This window comes from Sturnira hondurensis, unplaced genomic scaffold, assembly GCF_014824575.4.
Source record: "Sturnira hondurensis isolate 20B ecotype Veracruz unplaced genomic scaffold, ASM1482457v3 Scaffold0011880, whole genome shotgun sequence".
Taxonomy (NCBI): domain Eukaryota; kingdom Metazoa; phylum Chordata; class Mammalia; order Chiroptera; family Phyllostomidae; genus Sturnira; species Sturnira hondurensis.
This window is the reverse complement of record NW_028084511.1, coordinates 1258373-1278164: the sequence shown is the minus strand read 5'-3', so window position 1 is coordinate 1278164 and position 19792 is coordinate 1258373. Positions and strand designations below refer to the sequence as shown.

At 58.8% G+C, this 19792-nt stretch overlaps 1 protein-coding gene across 2 annotated transcripts; it reads right to left on the bottom strand.

Moving 5' to 3' along the window:
* Positions 1–419: 419 nt before the first annotated feature.
* Positions 420–19106, bottom strand: CD5 (CD5 molecule). Of its 2 annotated transcripts, none has more exons than XM_037060502.1 (11): positions 18989–19106; positions 9451–9483; positions 7923–8228; positions 7442–7501; positions 6868–7200; positions 4469–4759; positions 3707–3832; positions 2925–2978; positions 1880–2002; positions 1265–1356; positions 420–852 (listed from the first exon to the last, which is right to left on the bottom strand). In XM_037060502.1, the coding sequence occupies exons 1-10, from the start codon at positions 19038–19040 to the stop codon at positions 1268–1270; spliced, it is 1467 nt and encodes a 488-aa protein (XP_036916397.1). In that variant the 5' UTR covers positions 19041–19106; the 3' UTR covers positions 420–852; positions 1265–1267. The 2 variants fall into 2 exon arrangements, with proteins under 2 accessions (XP_036916397.1, XP_036916398.1); XM_037060503.1 differs by lacking the exon at positions 420–852 and adding an exon at positions 870–1048.
* Positions 19107–19792: the final 686 nt, after the last annotated feature.

Here is a 19792-nt window from a genome sequence, read left to right as displayed (position 1 = left end):
CTGTTCAGCCCTGACCTCTGACTCTCCAGGGAAGCAGTTAACTGTGATCGGCTGACACCCCTTGAGGCGTGCACTTTTAGCTGCTGTGCAAGGCAAAATCCCCAGTCAGCCAGGGTTTACTGGGTCCCCCCTTTGTGCCAGGTTGTAAGGTGGCACTAGGGCCCTTTGGGCTTGACAGCCAGCCCCAGTCTCTGCTGTCTTTCAGGGAGGCACCTTGAAGCAAGAGTCGGGGAAGCCACAGAAGGAGGTGTGGAGCAGGGCGCGGGGTCGGGGACCACACATCACCCTTGCGGGGGCTGCTGCACTGCCTTGTGTTAGGTGTGCAGCCCGCCCACCAGAGGACTGCCGGGCCCCCGGGCAGGCGCCCCGGCCCTCAGGCATCCCCAGAGGGACCCTGGACGGAGGAGGCTGGACACTAATTCTCAGAAAGTAGAAAAGGCGTTATTTACAAAGAACATACTAGAAACACACTAGAGTATTCAGCTCCCCCCTCCCCCCCTCCCCCCTGCCAGCCGTGAGCTTCCTGTCAGTCCTCACTGGGGCCCAGGTCTGCGGAGAGAGCCGGTTCTGCTTGGGTGCTGCTTCCCACAGACAGGCGGGGGCTTCCAGGGCCCGGCCCCCACAGACGTCTCTGCCCGGGGGTGGCTGCCTCTCTGTGGGCTCTGCCCTTTCCCAGCCGCCGCACTTGCGGGGTCGGCCGAGCTGTTTGCGGGTCTCCCCTGGGCCAGGCTCCTGCCTTCTGTCCATGTTCTGGCGGGGGCAGAAGTCGGGGGACGTATTTCCAAGTGGCAAATACAGAATGTTCTCAGAACAAACGGTCCGGCTCTGGATGTTCGTTCCCATTTCCTGGGTCTGTGGGTGAGGAGGGAGCGTGTCAGAGGAGGAAACCTCATACCTCAGAGCTGGTTTTGGGAGGTGGGGGCAGGCCCCAAGGCCCCTGCTCAATGTCTGGGTCAGTGGCTGTCCCTCTGGCTCAGGGGCTTCTCCTTCCTGCAGCCCTGGCGTGAGTGCACCAGGAAACCTCGTAGGGGCTCGTTCAGGTGGTCTCCTGAGATGGAGTGAAAGAGGCAGTGTTAAGGCCGGGAGTCCTCTGCTCTAATTGCCAGGTCAGCTCCCATCCCCTAAATCCTCGAGGCTCACTTATTTCCTCCTTGCACACGAGCCCAGACGTGGAATCCCCCACTCATGGAGGGTGGGTGGGCGGGAGGTAGGAGTCCAGTGGCTGGCACTTATCCCCGGGGCAGTGTGGGGATCCCGTGCTCACCTTTCACAGCCGCTGAGCCCCATGCAGGTCGTAGTCGCTGTCAGAGGAGTTGTCGGGCTGGGTGGAGACACGGTGCAGGGCCCCTTCCAGAGCTGTGGAGAGAAGGGAGGCGACTGCAGCTGAGCTCACGCCACCAGGCTACAGAGACAGGGCCCAGAGCCCCACGGTGCGTCAGGGACCAGAGCGGGAGCTTACTAAAGCTCCTAAGCTGGTGGCTCAACAGCCATGGATCTGGTTTGATTGAATCAGACAGATGTTTACTAACGATGCTGAACTCCAGGCTCCCTGGGGCTCCATTGTTAGTGCCAGTCTGGGAGCATTCCATACCGGGCTCCCGCAGGCCTCTGGGTCTCTCTGTTCTGCCTCATTTGCCATCTTGCCCTCAACGCCCTGCAGCGACGCTGGTCTGTGGGGTCACAGTGGTGCTGGGGTTAATGGCGTCCCAGTGCCTTCTCTCTAGTTGAATAGCCTGTTAAGGCCGCCTTCCTTCCGCACCCTGCTGTGAGCCGCCTCAGCAGGCAGTTCACACCCCACCCTGGCGCCCTTCTCTTTGGGTGATCACGTGATCCCCGCTCCAGCCCTGCCAGGCCTCCTCGGAGCCCCCGAAGTGCTTACCTGGATAAGCGGAGACTTGGGAGTTCCTGGGAGGCTGGCTGTACTCATTCTCCACGTGTGAGGCTGTGGGGTTCTCGACCTGGGATCGGCGGACAGTTGTCGCGTGATCGCGGTGGAAAGACACTGAGCAGACAGATGCAGGAGACCCTGTCATTACATGTGCTGAGTCCTCATCCTCCTTCCCAACAGGGTCCAGACCTTTAGTTTCCGTTCCCACTGTGTAATGGGGGGACGGGTGCTGCAAGGGCACCCACAGCTCCTCTAGCAGGTCCCTCTTTTCCTTTCTCTCTGGACAGGTTCATACTAGCAGGCGCCAGTCTTAGAGCAGCTTTTGGACTGGCCAGCAAGCTGATTGGGAGGTTGGGCCTTTGGTTGGTCTGTTAGTCAGTCATCAAACCTGTTTTAAGCAGGGAATTGGAACACAGGAGATAGGGTGGGTATGCCCCCTGCCCTCCAGAGTTGAGGGCCTTTATTGATAACAAAAGACTTGACAACACAGAGCCTTCCTGAAGGGTTTGGCTTTTGGCAAAGCAGAGAAGAATATGAAGCGGGAGTGAGGAGGAGAGTCGCGGTTCCACCCAGGAGCGTGGTTCTGGCAGGGCTGCAAGGAGAGAGATGAAGGCTGGGTGGGGTTGGGCTGGCTGCATCAGAATGATTTATGACTGGCCTTGGAGGGTTGTTCCACGACCGAGACGGTGATGGAACTGGCCTGAACAACCCTTCTTTCTGGGTCCCCGCGTTGGGGGTGAACCAGGCAGAAATGCCGCTTAAGGTTCTGATAAGTCCTGAGATGAGGAACCGAGTCCAGCTTTGTCTCCCGCATGGCTGTGCAAACCCACCCTGTCACGGAGTCCTCCTTTCTGAGTGCCACCCGTTAACACCGGCTGGCACAGCCATCCCTCAGCCACACGGTGGAGATCAGAGCCCCCGGGCAGCCCCTGGCTCTGGCGGTGGTCAGCGTGAGCCTCGACCCTGCCTCCAAGGCTTCCTCCTGAGCCTGGGGGACACTGGCCGGGCTGACAGACGCTGCCTCTGGGACACTTACTGTTCTGGCTCATTCCTGTCGGGCCAATCCACTGGCGCTGCTTCTTCTGGCGGACTGGGCGACAGACGAGAAAGGCGCATCAGGGTGGAGGCAGGAGTAGGGAGTGGAGGGGGCGGGGAGGAGGGGCAGGCGCCCCTGCAGGGGCCGACTGCTGGGCTCTGCCCCCCGGGGATCTTTGGGGTCCTCAGCTTTCTGACTTGCTGGGGAGGAAACTGCAGCCATCTCTTGCTAGAGGTGGCTGGTTCTCCAGCAGAAACGACTTCAGAACCAGAGTTAAGATCTGGGAGGGTGGTAGGAACCCAGCCAACACTGCCTGCCTCTGGGCCTTCCCTTCTCAGCCCCTCTAATCTCCCTTCCTCGTCCTTGAATCTCTGTAGGACGAAGACAGACAGCAACCTGCTATATTCACTAGGTGAGTAATCACCCATTTTGTAGATGAGGAAACTGAGGCACCGAGAGGAAGCGGCTTAGTCACTATCAGGTACAGCTGGTAGGTGGTGGCACTGGGCCTGCGACAGGTGTCTCCTGAGGTCAGAAGCCATGCTAATGACCCTCTGGGCCCCTCATCAGCTAAAGAAGGCCACACCCTCCCTTTGGCCAGGAGTGGGTCTCAGCTGGGCCCCAGGTATGGGTGAGTCAGCCACCTATACTGTTCCTGACTTCCTGTTTCTCATACTTTGGGCAGAAGATACCAAGTCGAAGGGAGAGGGGTGGGGCTGGGTGTCAAAGCAGAGGCAGGGCCCCTCCTCATCTCCCCACAGGGAGGTGGCTGAGGCACCTACATTTCTTCACCAGCTTCTTGTAGGCGAGGGGGCCGCACACGACCAGCAGCAGCGCCAGGAGCGCGAGGGCCAGGATGATGCTCGCCACGTCGCCTGCGCCCAGGCCCGCTCGTTTCATATTCTTGCCTGGGGTGGGGAGGCAGGGGGCTCCGCTCAGTCCCATCCCGCCAGCGTCGAATCTACCCATTCAGAGGGAAGCCGCTGCCTAGCTCCTCCCCATGGCTCAGCAGCACAGGTGAAAGGCAGTCACCCACATGGCTGTCCCTCCACCGTCCCTGGATGCCGCGCTGTGCCTTGCTCCATTCCACTTAGTCTGCCACTCGACTGTCCCGCTATCACCTGCCGTTTGGTAATCGATGACTGAACTCCCTACCATGTGATCCCCTTGCCACCATATATGGCACCGATACATGGTCATATACCAAGAACCGGCCGTCCATGCCTCCATCTCTGTCTTCAATGTGTTAGTTGCCACTAAAGGAGCAATGTGTTCCACCCGTCCCTTGCTTCACTCCCGTCCATCCTGGACGAGTAGAAGACAGAATGGCGTTCTGTCCTTCGCTGGCTGCCTAACAGTGAGGGCCAGCCCTCTCTTTGTGGCTCTCGCTCATCGCTGTCTGAGTGCTCTTGCCTCCCTCCCCCCAGTTGCCATCCCTGCATCCTTTTCTGGGGGCCTAGAGCTCCCTGTCCTGCTCGCTGACCGGGCCTTAGAGGGAAAACCCAGAACTGTCCTCCGCCCGCCGTGGGCTGCAGCCAACTCACACGTGACAAACACCCGCCTGCAGTGGGTTGTCTCCTGAAGCTGGTAGCACTGGGACAGCTTCTCCTGGTTACAGACGAGCCCCCGGGAGGTCTTGTCACTGGCACCCAGCACCTGGGAGGAGCTGACACCGCCACACTGCTGCTCCCGGCACACCTCCTCCCACCGAGAGATGGCCTTGGCGGGGGAGTTGTGGCACAGGGCCTCCCACTGCCGGCCCCTGCGCACCTCCACGTGGCCTGCACACATGCCGCTGCCCCCCACCAGGCGGCTCTGCACCTTGGGCTGGAAATCTGGGGAGGAGAAATGGTGGGAGATGAGGTGGCAGGCTTGGAGGGAACCTCCTCCATCCTGAGCCTGCGTGCCTGGCTCCTGGGACCCCCTGCCACTGGCAGAGGGGTGGCCACCGCGCAGGGGCTTCGGCTCCACGTGACACGACTTTCCTTTCTGTCCTTTCTCCTTTCTGCTGTAGTCTCTGCCACTTCCCCCCTTTTCTGGGAAGCTGCCAGTAGCTGTCCGGAGAGGCCACAGCCTGGGCCCTTTGATCGGTGAACAAGCTGGCAGGGGGCAGTGCCTGTGGCGGCCACCAGCAGGGAGTGGGAAGACCAGTGGGAAGAGCTGTGGGAAGTGGGCTCCCCTTTCCTCTTAGAAACATCCTCTCCTTCTCCTGCTGCTCCCTGGGAGGCGGGAGGGCTTCTCAGGAAGGGAAACAGAGGCCCAGGGGTGGGAACTCCCTCCTGCTCCAAGTCCTGGCAGTTCACAGGGGGAACAGAAGCTAGAAATACTGCTGTTTAGGTCCTGCTGCTCCGTGTAGAGGGAGCTGGGATCTCACCAGCTTTGGTCAGTTTCCATAGCAACATCCACCTTCAAAAGCTTAGTAAATCTATTTAGAATAAATGTAAAGGCCAGCTCCCTGGGTGTGGTTTGCAGGTTATAGCCCACAGGAGGGCTGGGTGGGGCTGAGAGCCAGACTTGCCCCCCTCCTCAGTCCAAGAGACCGTGAGGGCCAGCTTCTGCCTGGAGGGGGCAGTGTTGACTAATTCACACCAGACACCCAATACGTGGGGGCCGCTCCACCAGCAGGAGAGCCCCCCTTCCTGGCTTCCTACGCACACATCCCTGGACCCGTCTGAATTTCGGGTCCTGATTCAGTAGGTTGGGAGGAGGGAATGGAGAGTCTGCATTTCTAGCCAGCCCCGGATGACCTCCATGCTGCTGTCCTGGACCACCCTTGGAGTAGCCGAGGCTTAGGTAACAGGCTCTGGCCTGAGCCTGCTTGCGTGGAAATCAGCCAGTGCTCTGTGACAGCGATTTTCAACCGGGTGCTGCAAGAACGTTTAAGACACGCAACACCTGATAATTTAGTCACGGGCACTGACCTCTTTTCCCTTAGACTATGAAACAAAAAAGTGACAACAGCCACAATAGCCATCTGGTGTAAATGAATCAAAATTATACCCCCTTTTTTTTATCAGATTGGCAAAAAATATTTTTGTGTGTGTGCCGCAGAATTTTAGTAATTAGTTTCTGTGTGCCAGGAGATGAAAAAGGCTGAAAATTGCTGATCTGTGATATTAGGCAAGAAATGTCACCTTTGAGCCTCAGCTTGCTGGTGCGTGAAGCCGGAGAGCGATAGCTCCCACCTCCGGAGCTGCTGCGAACAAGAGGAACACCCTGGCCCACCGGCGGGAGACTTCTTCCATCTGGACCCGCCAGACCCTCCCTGGCAGAGAAGCCCATCCCTCCTCAGGCAGGTAATGCCTTTCCTCCTGGTTTTGAACTGGAGTCTCTTTCCCCTCAGTTCCCCACTGATCCTGGTTTCGGGGTCCCATAGACCAGACTCCTTGGCCACCCCTGCTCGACCACATCGGCATCACCAGTTTCTCCCGCTTGCTGCTCTGTGGCTGGGCAGCCCGTGCAGGAGGCCCCTGGAGACCTGCTCGGGCCTCCCACCTCTCACCGTCTGCAACCTTGCTGTTTATAAACCCCCTTCCTGCAAGGCTGGTCCTGCCACCTGCCCCATCCTGCTCTGGTCCTTGGCATAAGCCATGCTTCCTGCCTGCAACCCTTCTCTCCTCTACTCCACTGAGCTCTCCTCCTCCTTCCAAACCCTCTGAGCAGACCTTGCCTCCTCCTGGAAGTCCTGCTGATCCTGCCTTCCCCACGTGGTGGGGCATTTGGGGCGTGTGACTTGTTCGAATCACTTTGCAGAGATTCCCAAGACACCTGGTGTGACTGCAGCCTCCCTGTCCCACCCTGCCTACCACTTAGAGGCCAACCACCAGCCCCCACCTCCCTCGAGCTCTCTCTGTAGTGCCCTGAGCTACATGCAGGGGTTTTGGAGAACATGTGGTGACTGACCTTCTGGGGACACCCTTGGCCTTGGCCCAGTCTCACTCACCAGAACAGACGAGGGCGAGAACTCGGCCCTCCTTCCGGGGCTGGACTTTCCTGAAACACTGCTCCAGAGAGGTACAGTTGGTGTTCTGGATCTCCCACCGAATTGGCAGGTGCCCGATCTCCCCCAGGGGTTGCGTCCTGGCTGCCTTGGCCTCTGGCAGGCGCTTCAGGAAGGAGCCACAGTGGAGGGCCCCACAGATGAGGTCCCCCAGGTCCTTGGGCCCTTCCCGGTCCTCATAGCTGATGGTGCCACCCAGGCTGCCCCTGTAGAATTCCACCACGCCCGAGCACCGCAGGCCCTCGGGCCCTGGCACCAGATGCAGCCTGGGAGGCGCTGGGGAGAGAGGGGGAGGGGTGTGCGTCTGAGCACTGACGGCCGGCAGGGGAGCCCTCCTTGCTCCTGGATCTAGGCTCCAACACAGGGACCTGGGAAGTGGTGAGGTCCGGAATGCTGCATGGGCTGTAATTCCACTAACACTTTTCGTGTTTGCCCGAAGTTCAGATGTAGTTGGGCCTCCTGTGTTTCTAATCACTGCATCGGACACCCTCCCCCGGGAGCCTCGGAATCCGTTTACCTGTGGGCTCTGGCGTGGTCGGCAGCGGCCTTGTGGTAGGAGGGTTCGTCTGCGGTGGCTCTGCAAGGAGACATTCTGGTGAGGGGGCAGAAAGAGCGGGGAGGAGGGAAGGGTGGGGCGTGTGGAGGGCTGAGGGCAGCTGGAGCTGAGGGCAGGTCCAGAAGGACCTGGAACTCAGGATGGGAGGGCCACTTGCCTCACGTGTTGTCTCTAAGCCTCCTGTGAGGTGGGCGGCACCAGCCCATTTTACAGTTGGGAAAACGGAGGTTAAGAGGAGACAGGCAAGTTAGCAGGTCCTTGACCTTTTCCATCTTATCAGACAGGTGCCAGCCTCCCCCCTCCAGTTTCCCACCAGTGAATGTGTGTGTGTCGGGGCGGGGGGCACTGCAAACCTGGGACCCTCTTCCACCTGCTTACGCAGGCCCACATCCCAGGCCCGGGCAGCCTCCTCAGGGCCGGTGTCCAGGCCAAGGGGACCCACCTACGCAGATCAGGCTCAGAGGGTCCCTCTGGTTTGCCGCGCTGGAGTTGCAGCTGGAGAAGGACCCCAGCGGCCCCTGGCAGATGACCTGGTTCTGGGGGTGGCTGAAGTAAGAGATGTGGGTGAAGACCAAGGCATCCCCGCAGTTCAGCTTCTGGCAGAGATTGGAGACCTGCGTGGGGTCCTCCCGGCGGTTGGGGCTCTGGCCCCAGCTCCGGCTGTCCAGTGTGTGCCACTTGCCCTCGAAGTGGACCTCCAGCTGGCCCTGGCACGGGGAGCCGGAGCCGCGCAGTCTCAGCGGGAACTCTAGGGGTCAGAGGGGAAGGGAGGGTCAGGCTGGGAAGGCTGCTCTCTGCCCGCCTGCCCCCAGGTCTCGGCCTGGGCCCCGCCCCCAGCCAGGCTCCCATCTGCCGCTCCTGTGACTCATCCTTGGGGCACTGCAGGGACTTCCCAGAGTCTCAGCCTGGGGCCTCTCCTGACCCAGGCGGCCCCCTGAAGCCACCCGGAGCCAGGCCCGGAGGATGGGGCGCAGACCTCGGCACCAAGAGAAACTCGGAGCAGTGGGCGAGGGGCCCTGGCCATCCACAGTGCAGCAGAACCGCCCCACTCTGGGGAAGTCTGTCTCCATCGCCCCGATAGGCCTGGTGCCTGTTTCTTTTCCTCTAACTTTTAAAATCGACTTTATTGAGGTGCAACTCGCACACAGTGAAACACGCTCCTTGTAAGGGCACTTGTTCAGAGGAACTGGGCGGAAGGCAGGCGTCCGTAGCACCACCACACTCCGTGCAGAGCCTCTCCATCCCCCGGGAAGCTCCCTGAAGCCCGCCTCAGCCGCCACCATCAGCTTTCTGTCACTAAAGATTACTTTCACCTGTTCTAAAGTGTCATGTGAGTGAAGTCACTCAGCATTTTTGTCACTGGCCGGTTTTTCCGGTCTGGCTCCTTTCACTCTGTGCTGGAGATCCCCCCTGGTGCTGCCTGGCTGTCAGTCCGTCCTTTCCCGTGGCTGACCACACTTCCTGTGTGGACGCGCCTCGATCCACGCCAACCTTCACCATGTGGGCTGTTTCCAGGTGTGGGCGCTGTGGACCCTCGGGGGCCTGTCTTTGCCTTTGTGTGGGCACACGTTCCGTTTCTCCTGGGAGAAGACTGAGGGGTGGAATTGCTGGGTCGTAGGTGGGAATGTGGCCTTAGTGATTTGCTCAAGCTCCGTGAAGGAAAGAATAAGAATCTGTGTTTGCACTTGCATAGAGAGATTGTGGAAAGATATGCCAGAAGTGAATGAGTGTTTAGGATGGGGGAGACTGGACAGATGGGGCGCTTCGTGGCCGCGGAGAGCAGCCATGTGCGGGCGGGCATGTCAGTGTGTGTGTGTGCGGTGGGGGGATTCCGACTCTGTCTCCATCTCTCTCTATCCCTGGCGGGGGCGCTGATTTCTTCATTGGCAGGACCCCCTACAGCCTGACAGAATCACAGCCCTGCTCCGCCTCCCCACCTCTGCCCCAGGCCTCCCATAGCTCTTCCTCACCTGAGTCGGTGGGCCTTCCGAGGCAGGCAGTGACTGTGGAAAGGAGAGAGCAAGGTCAGGAAGTGAGTTTCCCTCCCGATCCCTTCGCCCGCAGGCAGAGCAATGGCCTTCTCTGCCTGCCCCCAATATCCCGGTGTCCAGGTGCAGGGCTTTGCAGCTACCCTCGTCCCCCTGGGTGGGTCATGAAGCCAGTTGAGTGGGTGGCGGCCACAACCTTTTGTCCCTGTTTTAAAAGTTGACTTTGTAAAAGAACAGGCTGCCCACTGGCTTTTCCTTGGGTGCACAGTGCTGAGGATGTCAGCACAGACCTGGGCCAGGGCCATCGCCACATCCGGGGTACACAACAGTTCCAACCCGCCCCACGTCCCCTCCCACGTCCCCTCCCACTGTCCCTTTGCACTAATGAGTGGTGTCACAACCATTAGAAAATGAAGTGGACTCGAAGAGAGGGTATCAGAAGGCAGTGTGCATTGTGAGGATAAGAATCACTTTCTGTGCCTCAGGTTGCAAAGTAAAAATGTCCTGTTAGGTTGCTTTCAATCAAAAAAGTTTGCACTGCTGTTCTGGTTGGTGTGGCTCAGAGCACCAGCCTGCAAACCAAAAGGTCGCTGGTTCGATTCCCAGCTGGGGTACATGCCTTGGTTGCAGGCCAGGTCCCCAAGAGGCACCTGATCGATGTTTTTTTCACACATCTATGTGTCTCTCCCTCTCTTTCTCCCTCCTTTGCCTTTTAAAAATAAAAATAAATAAAATCTTTTTTTTAAAGTTTGCACTCCATAGTTCTAGGGAACCAGGAAATGAGCCAGGGAGGGAATCCAAGACCAGCTTGCTTCTCTCTAGTATTCCCAAGGCCGGACAAGAATGGCAGCAATTTATCTCTCACAGCTCCAGTTTCCAGGGGAGGGTGTCAAAGCTCAGACTTGGATTGGAAGGGACTCGGCTGTGGCGGTACAGCCAGTTGGTAGGGGCGCCAAGACCACGGCCCCAGCGAGCCTGGCACAGCTCCTGCCCAGGCTCAGCCACTAGGGATGTGGGCCATTTGGGAAGTGCCACCTCCTCCCAGCCCCATTGTGGGAAGAAGGGGGTCTCTCAGCAGGCCACCTCCCTCCGGTTCCAGCTCCCCGTCGTGAGTGGGGCTGTCCACCTTTAGGGAGTCATTTCTTTGGCTAAGCCATGACGGCTGAGGCAGCTTGGGGGAGCACATCGGGGGAAAGGGGACATAAGGGTCCCCCCTTTGGTGCTGTGCAAATTCTCAGGCACTGGTCCCTTTCTCTGGGCGAGGGCACAGCCCTGCCGCAGCCTGCCTGCGGGCCCTGGGAGCAAGTCCCTCAGCCCCTCTGAGTCTCCATTTCCTCATCCACAGCATGGGGACAGGGAAGGGGCAGCTGCGTAGTGATGAGAGGATGTGATCAACGTGAAGGACTTAGCCCGGTGCCTTCCCGGCCCTGTTTGGTGCTCAGAGCTGCAGCTACTGGTCATGGCCCGGGCGGGGCCTGGGGTGCTTGCGGGGACCCGGGGAGCTTTCCCCACGGGGGATTCCGAGTCCAGGACCCTGGGAGAGCCAGGCCCCGGGGCTCACACTTGCCTTCTCACCTGGGACCCTTGCATTCCCAAAGTCACCTCAGTCAACATTCATTATTAACAGCAGCTACCATTATTGAGCACCTGCTGTATACTTGGCCCTCAGGGTCATTCCTTACGTATGTCATTGTTAATGTCCCACACGACCTCACACTGTGAGGTGAATATGTTCGCAGAAGACATATTGGGAGAGTGTAAGTGCCGCCTCCAGAGCGACACGGCCAGCAGTTGGCAAGGCCTGGGTTTGAACCATAAGTAAGCTTGCCTCCTAAACCCATGCCCTCTACTCTCTGCACCCCCATTGTGCCTCCCAAAGGCCAAGTTGGGGCTGCAGAGATGAACATGACCCAGACCCTGGCCCTGAGGAGCTGGAGCCCCCAGAAGCCCCTGGGCCTGGTCGTGGAGGCAAGTCTCGCACGGAGCAGCCCAGGCCCTGCCAGGAAAGACCGAACGAGCCAGACAACCAAGGAAAATTCCCAAACAGAAAACGCCTGGTCACCAAGAGGCATCTAGGCGTCCTGGGGCTTTGGCTCCCTCTAGGCGTCCGTCTGTCCTCAGCTGAGTAGCATTTCTTGTCTGTCCCTCCAGGAGCGTCCTCATCGCTTACAGCTTGCCCCCTTGCCCAGACATTTTTTACGTGGACTCTCTCAAACCTCATCACAGCTCCACGAAACAGGCACTGCTGTCCTAATTATCCCCATTTTATATATAGATGAGGAGATCGAGAGCGAGGAACTAGCCCGAATAGCCAGTGAGTGCTGGGGTCAGAACTCTTGGCCGGGCCTCTGGGAGCCGAATTTGTGCTTTTTGACCTCTGGGTCAGGCTGCCTCCCTTTCCATTGGAGCGGAGGCCGAGGCAGCCGGCCCTGTGTGTCTCACCAGTTCCTGCTGTTCCTGGTGTGCGGGCTGATGAGAAGGTGGGAACCTGTGATTCTGTTCAGCCTGTGAGACATGCCTGGGGAGGGCTTTCCCAGGCACCTGCTGGGTGCTCTTGGCAAGTTAGTCCACCTCTCTGGGCTCCGTTTCCTCATCTATAAAATGAAGACCTTAGATTCCACGATCCCTCGCCCTCCTCCAGGTTCAGAGGTGAACTGCGGGATGTGTGCCTGACCTGGAGCATCCTGGGTGCTTTATTCTTTCCTTCTGTCCAGGAAGATGTTCAGGTTTTGCTTGTCCACAGCTGATTTTAGCTGCTTTGATCAGACCAACACCCTCCTTCCCCTGAACCTGGTAGATGCGCTCAGGGCTCTCTGACGCCCTTCCTGCCACAACATACCCCACGGGCCCCCACCTATAGCCTGAGGTCCAGGCTCTGCTGTGGCAGAATCTGCAGACAGAATCTGGAGACCCTTGAGAGCGTGGGGGAAAAGGGGCACGGAAGCATTGTGCCATTTCCTAGCCCGCTGTCCACAGCGGCCCCTTGGCCGCTGGAGCTGGGAGCGAGGGTTCTCCAAAGGCCCCTCCCTTCTCCAGCCCACCTTCCCTGGAAGCCCAGAAATTTGGGACTTAGAATGACTACGTCCAGGCAAAGCTCAGAACAAGAAAGCCAGATTAGAATGCCTCTTAAAGCCCTGGCTGGTGTAGCTCATTGGATTGAGCTGGACTTCAAACCAAAGGGTCGCTGGTTCAATTCCCAGTCATGACACATGCCTGGGTTGCAGGCCAGATCCCCCCCAGTATGGAGTGCACGAGAGCCAACCGCACATTGGTATTTCTCTCCCTCTCTTTCTCCTTCTCTTCTCCTCTCTCTGAAAATAAATAGATAAAATCTTTAAAAACAAAACAAAAAAAGAGAAGGCCTCCTTACTCCCCTCCGAGCCCCTTTTTCATTTCTGCATTTACAGGGATTCAGTCATTTTGACCGTTTTGCTCCAACAGGTCTCGGTGAGGCGTAGATGAATTCCTGAAAGCAGCTCTGAGACCATATGTATCTCATACACATGCATCCTCATCTCCTACTTCCCTCTCCTCTTGGCTCCCAGCATTTACACGATTCCCACTTTGGCAACCCTGCAGGCCACATCAGGCCCTGGATGAGTTTTATCGGCTTTGAACAATGTTAAAAATCGGGCGGCCCATTTTTTTTGAAAGGTTTCTTTTTGTTTTGTTTTATTTTAAAGATCCCAAGATCCAGATGTTTTTGAAAAAGAAGTCTTTCTGGCCGTGGGGGCAGTGTCACGGCCAGCCCCAGGCAGCGGCCTGCCCTGCTGGTTGCCACGGTCCCTGAGGTAGCCTCCTGTTGCCCTGCGTCTGGAGAGCCCCGGCCTCAGACACAGGACGGTCTCTGCAGTGAAACGCATGAATTTTCACACTGAGGAGGACGCGCCAAGATTATAAATAGCCTCCTGTTCTATTCGTTCAGGTCAGGATTCACACCGAATGCGTCGGCCAGAAACCTACAAACGCTGGTTTGGTTGGGAATTGCAGATGAAGGCTGGCAGGCCTGTGGGGTGGGGCCCACTTTCCAGTACTCAGGAGAGCCCAGGCCGGCCTGTCTCCCACTCACTGGTAGGCCCTGCCTGGACCCCGGCCACCTGCACCCTAGGACATGGGGGGCACCTGGGGTCCCGGGAGGGGCTGGGACAGTGTCGATGGTGACAAGGGTGATAGTGAACATTGATTGAACCCCTCCCCGGTGCAGACCCCAGGGCGGGCAAGAGTTGATCAGGAAAGACCCTGGCAGACTCATCTGAGGGGGCGGCCATCGCTGTCCCTCAGATAAGGAAACTGGTGGCTTCATTTCGCGTGGTTTGAAGTCAGGTGGTCCATTTTCCCACGAACAGTGATTCCTCTTACTAGTCTGGGAACTTCAATGTACAGCAAACTCCACAGGTCTGAGGGCCTTTGGGGACATCCTGCCTTCTCCTTCCTGTCCCCCCCAATGAGAGGCCGCCTTGGAGGGGCAGAGACCCCTCTTTCCTGGACGACACTAGTCAGTGAGCTGCATCTAAGCTGCATCAGCGTCAGGGCTTCAGGGGAACAAAGGTCACAGGACCCCAAATTCTGTTCCTCTGGCCGAGCCCCAGAGGAAGTGACTGGTTTAGGATTAGGAGCTTTTTTGTGTGCAAAACACACAGAAGCTCCTGCCAGGAGAGCCAGGGGACCAGAGCCCACAGAAGGGACAAAGGGACGGCAGGTGTGGCCGCTTCTCTCGCTCACCCAGGGCCGGGCCAGTGCGCAGATAGTGAGCCCGTCCCAGGCACGGTGGCCTTCACGATTTAGCTTATGGCTCTCTCTCCCTCGTGGCCTGGCGTGTCTAGTGGAGTTTGCGTGGGCCTCATGCCGCAGGTGTCTCCACTGTGTCAAGCCCTCTGTTTTGTTCAGAGCTTCACGTATCTCAAGACTCTGCCACACGTGGGGGCTCATTCTTCCCACCCACAGCCCTGGGTTGGAGGGACCAGGCTTACCCCCATTTTGAGATCAGGACACTGAGGTCCAGAGAGGCTGAGTGACTTGCCCAAGGTCACACAGCTCACTGGTGGTAAAGTCAGGGCAGAATAACAATCACCATCGCTGGACAGGGCCCCACGGGAGTCTGCTTGGGGAGGCGCAGAGCCCGCTGGCCCCGTGGTACACATGGGAGAGACTGAGGCCGAGAAGAGGGAGGGCTCACTCTGGAAGCCTCCGTGGGAGTCTGTGGGCCCTCGTCATCTCTGTCGACTGCCACCACTCTCCCATCCTGTCCCTGCCACACCTCTCCCAGCTGTGTCCCCAGGGATAAGGGAGTAGTGGGTGCCTGTGAGAGCCCTGCAAGTCCAGCCTCGTCGGGGAATAAGGATGATGATGATAGCAGTCATTACTTATAGAGGAGGCGGCCCCAATCCCTCATCTGCAATTCAAAATCCAAACCAAAAGTCTTTCTAACGCCTTTGGCGGGAAGGTGCTGGCGGCCTCTGGGGTCCCCCCGAGTGTGTGAATTCGTGCCTCACTGCAGAAGCCATCTCCTGAAGTGCTGCCCGAGGCCGGGTTGGCGGGTGTGTCGGGAGCACGCAGCCCATGCCCAGGGTACCTTCTACCATCGGAAACATTCTGAACTCCCGAAGCAAGTGGCGCGGGACTCAGGGTGCGGGCTGCAGACCAGGACAGGGGAGTCACTGTGTCTCTCCAGGGCGCTCAGCACACTTTCTCCTCTGCTCAGTTCGCTGGAGAAGCCCTGGGCGGCTGCCCCTCTGCCAGGGGTCCTCACCCGGCTGGCACAAGGGGCTCCCCACTCCCCACCGGATTTTTCTCAAACATTACCCTCTTGTGAGGCCCACCGAACCCTCCCAGGTCCAGCACGGCCCCCAGTGCTGCCAACCCCCCGACCACACCACTCAGGACTCCCAGCACTGCGAGCACCAGCCTACTCCACCTCTCGTCTGTCACACCCCGACTACAGCGTTGGACCCACCAGGCGGGGCTTTCCTTGTTCACAGTAGTGTCCCCAGCACTCGGAACGCTGCCTGGCACATAGCGGGTGCTCAGTGAGTAAGTGCTGTCTGAATGAGTGAACGAAAATTATCCTCTGAGGCTGGCACAGCAGTGACCCCCATTTTCCGGGCGAGAAGGCTGAGACTTAGAGAGGTGTTCTTGTCACTTGTGAGTGGCCATGTAGAAACTGGGCCCAGAGCCGTGCTGCTCCGAGCCCTGTGGGCCTTCAGGAACGTGCGCACAACCCTCCCAGACACCTGGCACCTGGCACAGACGCACACAGCATGCACACACACACGTATGCACCCACACATAGGCCTGCGCGCATACACAGTAGGGGTTCAGTCAAGCCTGTCAGGTGGAGTTGAAGTCCCTCCCTGGCTGTGATGGAGAAAGCCTGTCTGAACGGTTGGGGCTGGGCAGAGTGACCAGAGGGCCAGCGCCGGCCCCCGGTCCCTCCATTCCTCGTGGGGGTGCTGGGGCCTCATCCTTTGTGCCCAGAGCCAGCAGGCCTCGACTCTGCAACCTGGGACACAGGCTGGGCGGCCTGCGTGAAGCCGGGGCACCCACCCCCCTCCTCTGTTGTGGATGCCCAGCCTGTGGACTCACAGTGAAGTCGGTCACTTATGTCAACCGCTGCTGTTTCCTTGGTTACACTGATCAAAATATTTGCACATAGTTCGAGGGCTCGATTACTCGTGCTTTGTAACGGGTCTCCTCGGTCAGCCTGGCCCATGATACCAGCTCCATGGGGGGGGTCCTGTTTCGTTCACAGCCGTATCCCCAGTGCTCTGCACAGAGCGGGACACATGGGAGGTGCTCAGTGAACGTCTGTAGGTGGACGAAGGAATGAAGAGCCTGTGCCGAGTGTTGGGAAGCAGAAAGATTGAGGGGCAGGCCAGCCTCTGGCAAGACCCCTTCCCACCAACCCCACCTCACCTTCCTTCTGACTGACTCTGAGAGCAGTAATAATAGTTTATTATTTAATAACACTAATAATTGTAATTATTACTATTAACGCTTCTTGAGTGCTTACTCTACTATGTGCCGACATTCTGACTAATACTTCACACGCACTGATTCATTTAATCCTTAAAAACCTGTCTGAGGTGGGCACTCCAATATTCCCATGGACTGAGGAGAAAGCTGACACTTGCAGGCAGGTCGGAGGTCACCCAGCCGGCAAGGGGCAGACAGGAATTCAATCTGCAGAGCCTCTGGGGCTGAGGGCAGCGGCAGAGGGGAGCCACTGTGGGAAGCCATGGTCACCGCCGTGTCCCCAGGGCTGTGGTGGCATCTGTTCTTGGAATGACTCAAAGGTACTTGTGCTGCCTGCCCCCAGCTCCAGCCCTGGGCCTTGGGGTCCCTACACCTTGGTGGCTGCAAGTTCGCTGGGGGCAGTTTTGTCCTGAGACCATTTTCCTCCTCGTGGGAGTGGCTTTGGTGGCCTCTGCTCTTAGCTAAGGGTCCTGAGGGGTCCCCGTGAGAGTGGGAGCGCTGGGCTGGGGCCAGCTCTGCTGCCCAGCAGCTGCTTCGTCCTGGGCTAGCCACTCAGACCTCAGTTTTCTCCACCGCAAAATGGGGGCACTGGGCCCACCTACTTCCAAGGCTGCTGTGGAGCTGACAGAAGAAATGGCTCTGAAGGTATTTTCTAAGCGGTGACCCACTGAGCGACGGGAATGTTTATGATCTACCTGTGCATGCGTATTTGCACACACGCACAGGGAACCACATGCTCCAGGGGTCCCAGGTGGTGCCTGCTGAATTTGGGTTGAAGGTGCAGCAGCCGAGTCGCCCTGACTCCGGGCTTCCTTGGGCCATGGACCTGTGTGGTCCTGCCAGGAGCCTTGGCCCACGATGGGATTTGGGCGGGAGGCCATGGAGCAGGACCCCACCCCATACCCAGCCACCAGTGAGGGGCAGGCGGGGATCGAAGGCCCTGGTCCTAGGGCTGCCCAGGGCCAAGGGGCCACAGCAGCTCCTCCAGAGTGTCCCGGGGGGCACCCAAGGGCCCGTCTCCAGGCCTCGGCCCTAGAGGCGGAAGGCATTTTATATCTCTTGCAGTTCTGTGTAAGAAGAGCCATGTGAACATGTGTGCACATGTGCAGTCGTCACATGCTCCGGGGATGGTAAGACAACATTTGGAGGCATGCCTAGCCCTTGGAAACACACACAAGCACATTTCTCACACATGCACACACGGACACACATGCCTATTCACACACTCATGCCTAGTCACCTCTGCACCCCGGCTTCTCTAGAGGGGACCGAGGGTCTCCTGAGACCTTTCCTTCCAAACTGGGAAGCTGCAAGCTCCCTTCTGTTGCTGCCCACGCCCGTCCTGGGACCACGAACCTCTCTATCCTGCTACACCTTCCAAACCCTCGAGAAGAGGTCAGACCTCTTCTGGTTCACGCCCTGCCTTTTAGAAACGGGGAGATGGAGGCCGGAAGAGGCCCAGGGACCTAGCCTAGGTACACATGGCCACGCTTAGAACCCTGGGTTCAGGCCACAGCACAAATGGCCACACCTCCCCACCATTGCCCAGGATTCTACGCACTGGCCAGAGTCGGTGATGGCCCCAGCAGCAGGGCCCTGGTCCTGAGCTAGTGCCCCAAGTCCCTGGGGATGGAGGACCCCCCAGCTTCTACCATCTCCCCCCAGGCAAACAGAAGGTCCCAGATTGTTTCATTAGTGGCCCACGGGNTACACATGGCCACGCTTAGAACCCTGGGTTCAGGCCACAGCACAAATGGCCACACCTCCACACCATTGCCCAGGATTCTACGCACTGGCCAGAGTCGGTGACGGCCCCAGCAGCAGGGCCCTGGTCCTGAGCTAGTGCCCCAAGTCCCTGGGGATGGAGGACCCCCCAGCTTCTACCATCTCCCCCCAGGCAAACAGAAGGTCCCAGATCGTTTCATTAGTGGCCCACGGGGACTGCGGTGGGTTCTGAAGCCCTTCCTTCTGGCCTGGAGGAAACCCGCGGCGAGTTCGCGGCCTGGTTGGTGGTCCTGGACGGGGCCCCACTGGGGACAGAACCAGAGGGACTGGGAACTAAGGCATGCACTTTTGGCATCTGCTGAGCTGCATTCTCAAGGATGGTCCCTACCCTGCCTGCCTCAGCCACCCTGCCCAGAGCATCGTCAGAACCGTCCAAGAGACCTCGACTTTCCTGTCCCCCGAGGCATCTAATGGAAGGTTGTACATTCTCGAGCAGTGGGGAGCCACAGAGGGAAGTCCACATTAGACGGGGGCTGGTGACTTGATTACTAAGCTGAGAGCCTGATTTAGCACAGACCCCACCTGGAAGGCCCCAACAGGGTTGAGGAGAGAAGCAGGGTTGAGGCGCTGGGGTTGGGACAAGCAGGGCCAAGAGTGAAGCAGGAGCTGGGAACTCGGACGGGGGTCCTGGTGGTCCCAGTCTTGCATGATGCTCCCAAGAGAAGACATGCAGGCCTTAGAGTCAGACCAAGGGGAGAACTGGCATCTCCCCCTTCGCACGCCAAGCCTAGGTACCCGGCAGATGCCCCGGAGGGGTACTCACCCAGCACTCCCAGCAGGCACAGGGCAGCCAGCAGCGGTTGCTGAGACTCCATGGGCACAGCCTCCTGCTTCAGCCTCGGTGAGTTCAGCACCCGTGGGTGAGGCTATCTGCCCCCTGTGGCTCCCTCTCAAGGAGGAGGGGGCGGGGCTGGCAGGCATTTGGCAGCGTAGGGCCTGCGTCACCCACGTTTGAAGTTGAACTGTCAACTTCCTCCGGTGAAACCACCTGTCCCAGTTTGAATGGCTTCTGCTAGCTTCCTGCCCGAGGTGCCCAGGGCTGGGGCAGTGCCCAATCATGCCACCCTGGGGCAGGGCTCCTGCGAGGGAGGCGCCTGGCCCAATGGGAGCAGGCTGAGGGGGCTGAGAGGCAGGGGTCCCACCGGGGTGGTGCTCAGCTGTGCTGGGATGCTCGGAGTGCGGAGGTGGGGGGCACTACGCCCGTTCTTGCTGCAGGCTCAGTGATGAAAACCCCACCCAATGGCACCCTCCACCTCTCCTCACAGGGGTGAGGCGGGAGTTTGAGGCACACCCCCACAGGCGGTGTTTAACCAGCAAGCCTGGGGGACGGCTCCTTCACAAACGTGGGGCTTGCGGCAGTGTGTGTGTCTGTGCACGTGTGTGTGGGGGTGGCGGTCTCCATGTCAGTGTGTGTGTGATCGCTACATTGGTGTGAGATCGCTGTGTCCGTAATGCTCCCAGAGGGGCTGAAATCAACCTCTGGCCTGTGAGAAAGAGGCAGGGGGCTGGGTTTCTGTGAGGAGGGGGTTGGGGGTGGGGCCCTGGGACAGGAGCCTGTGCATGGGGA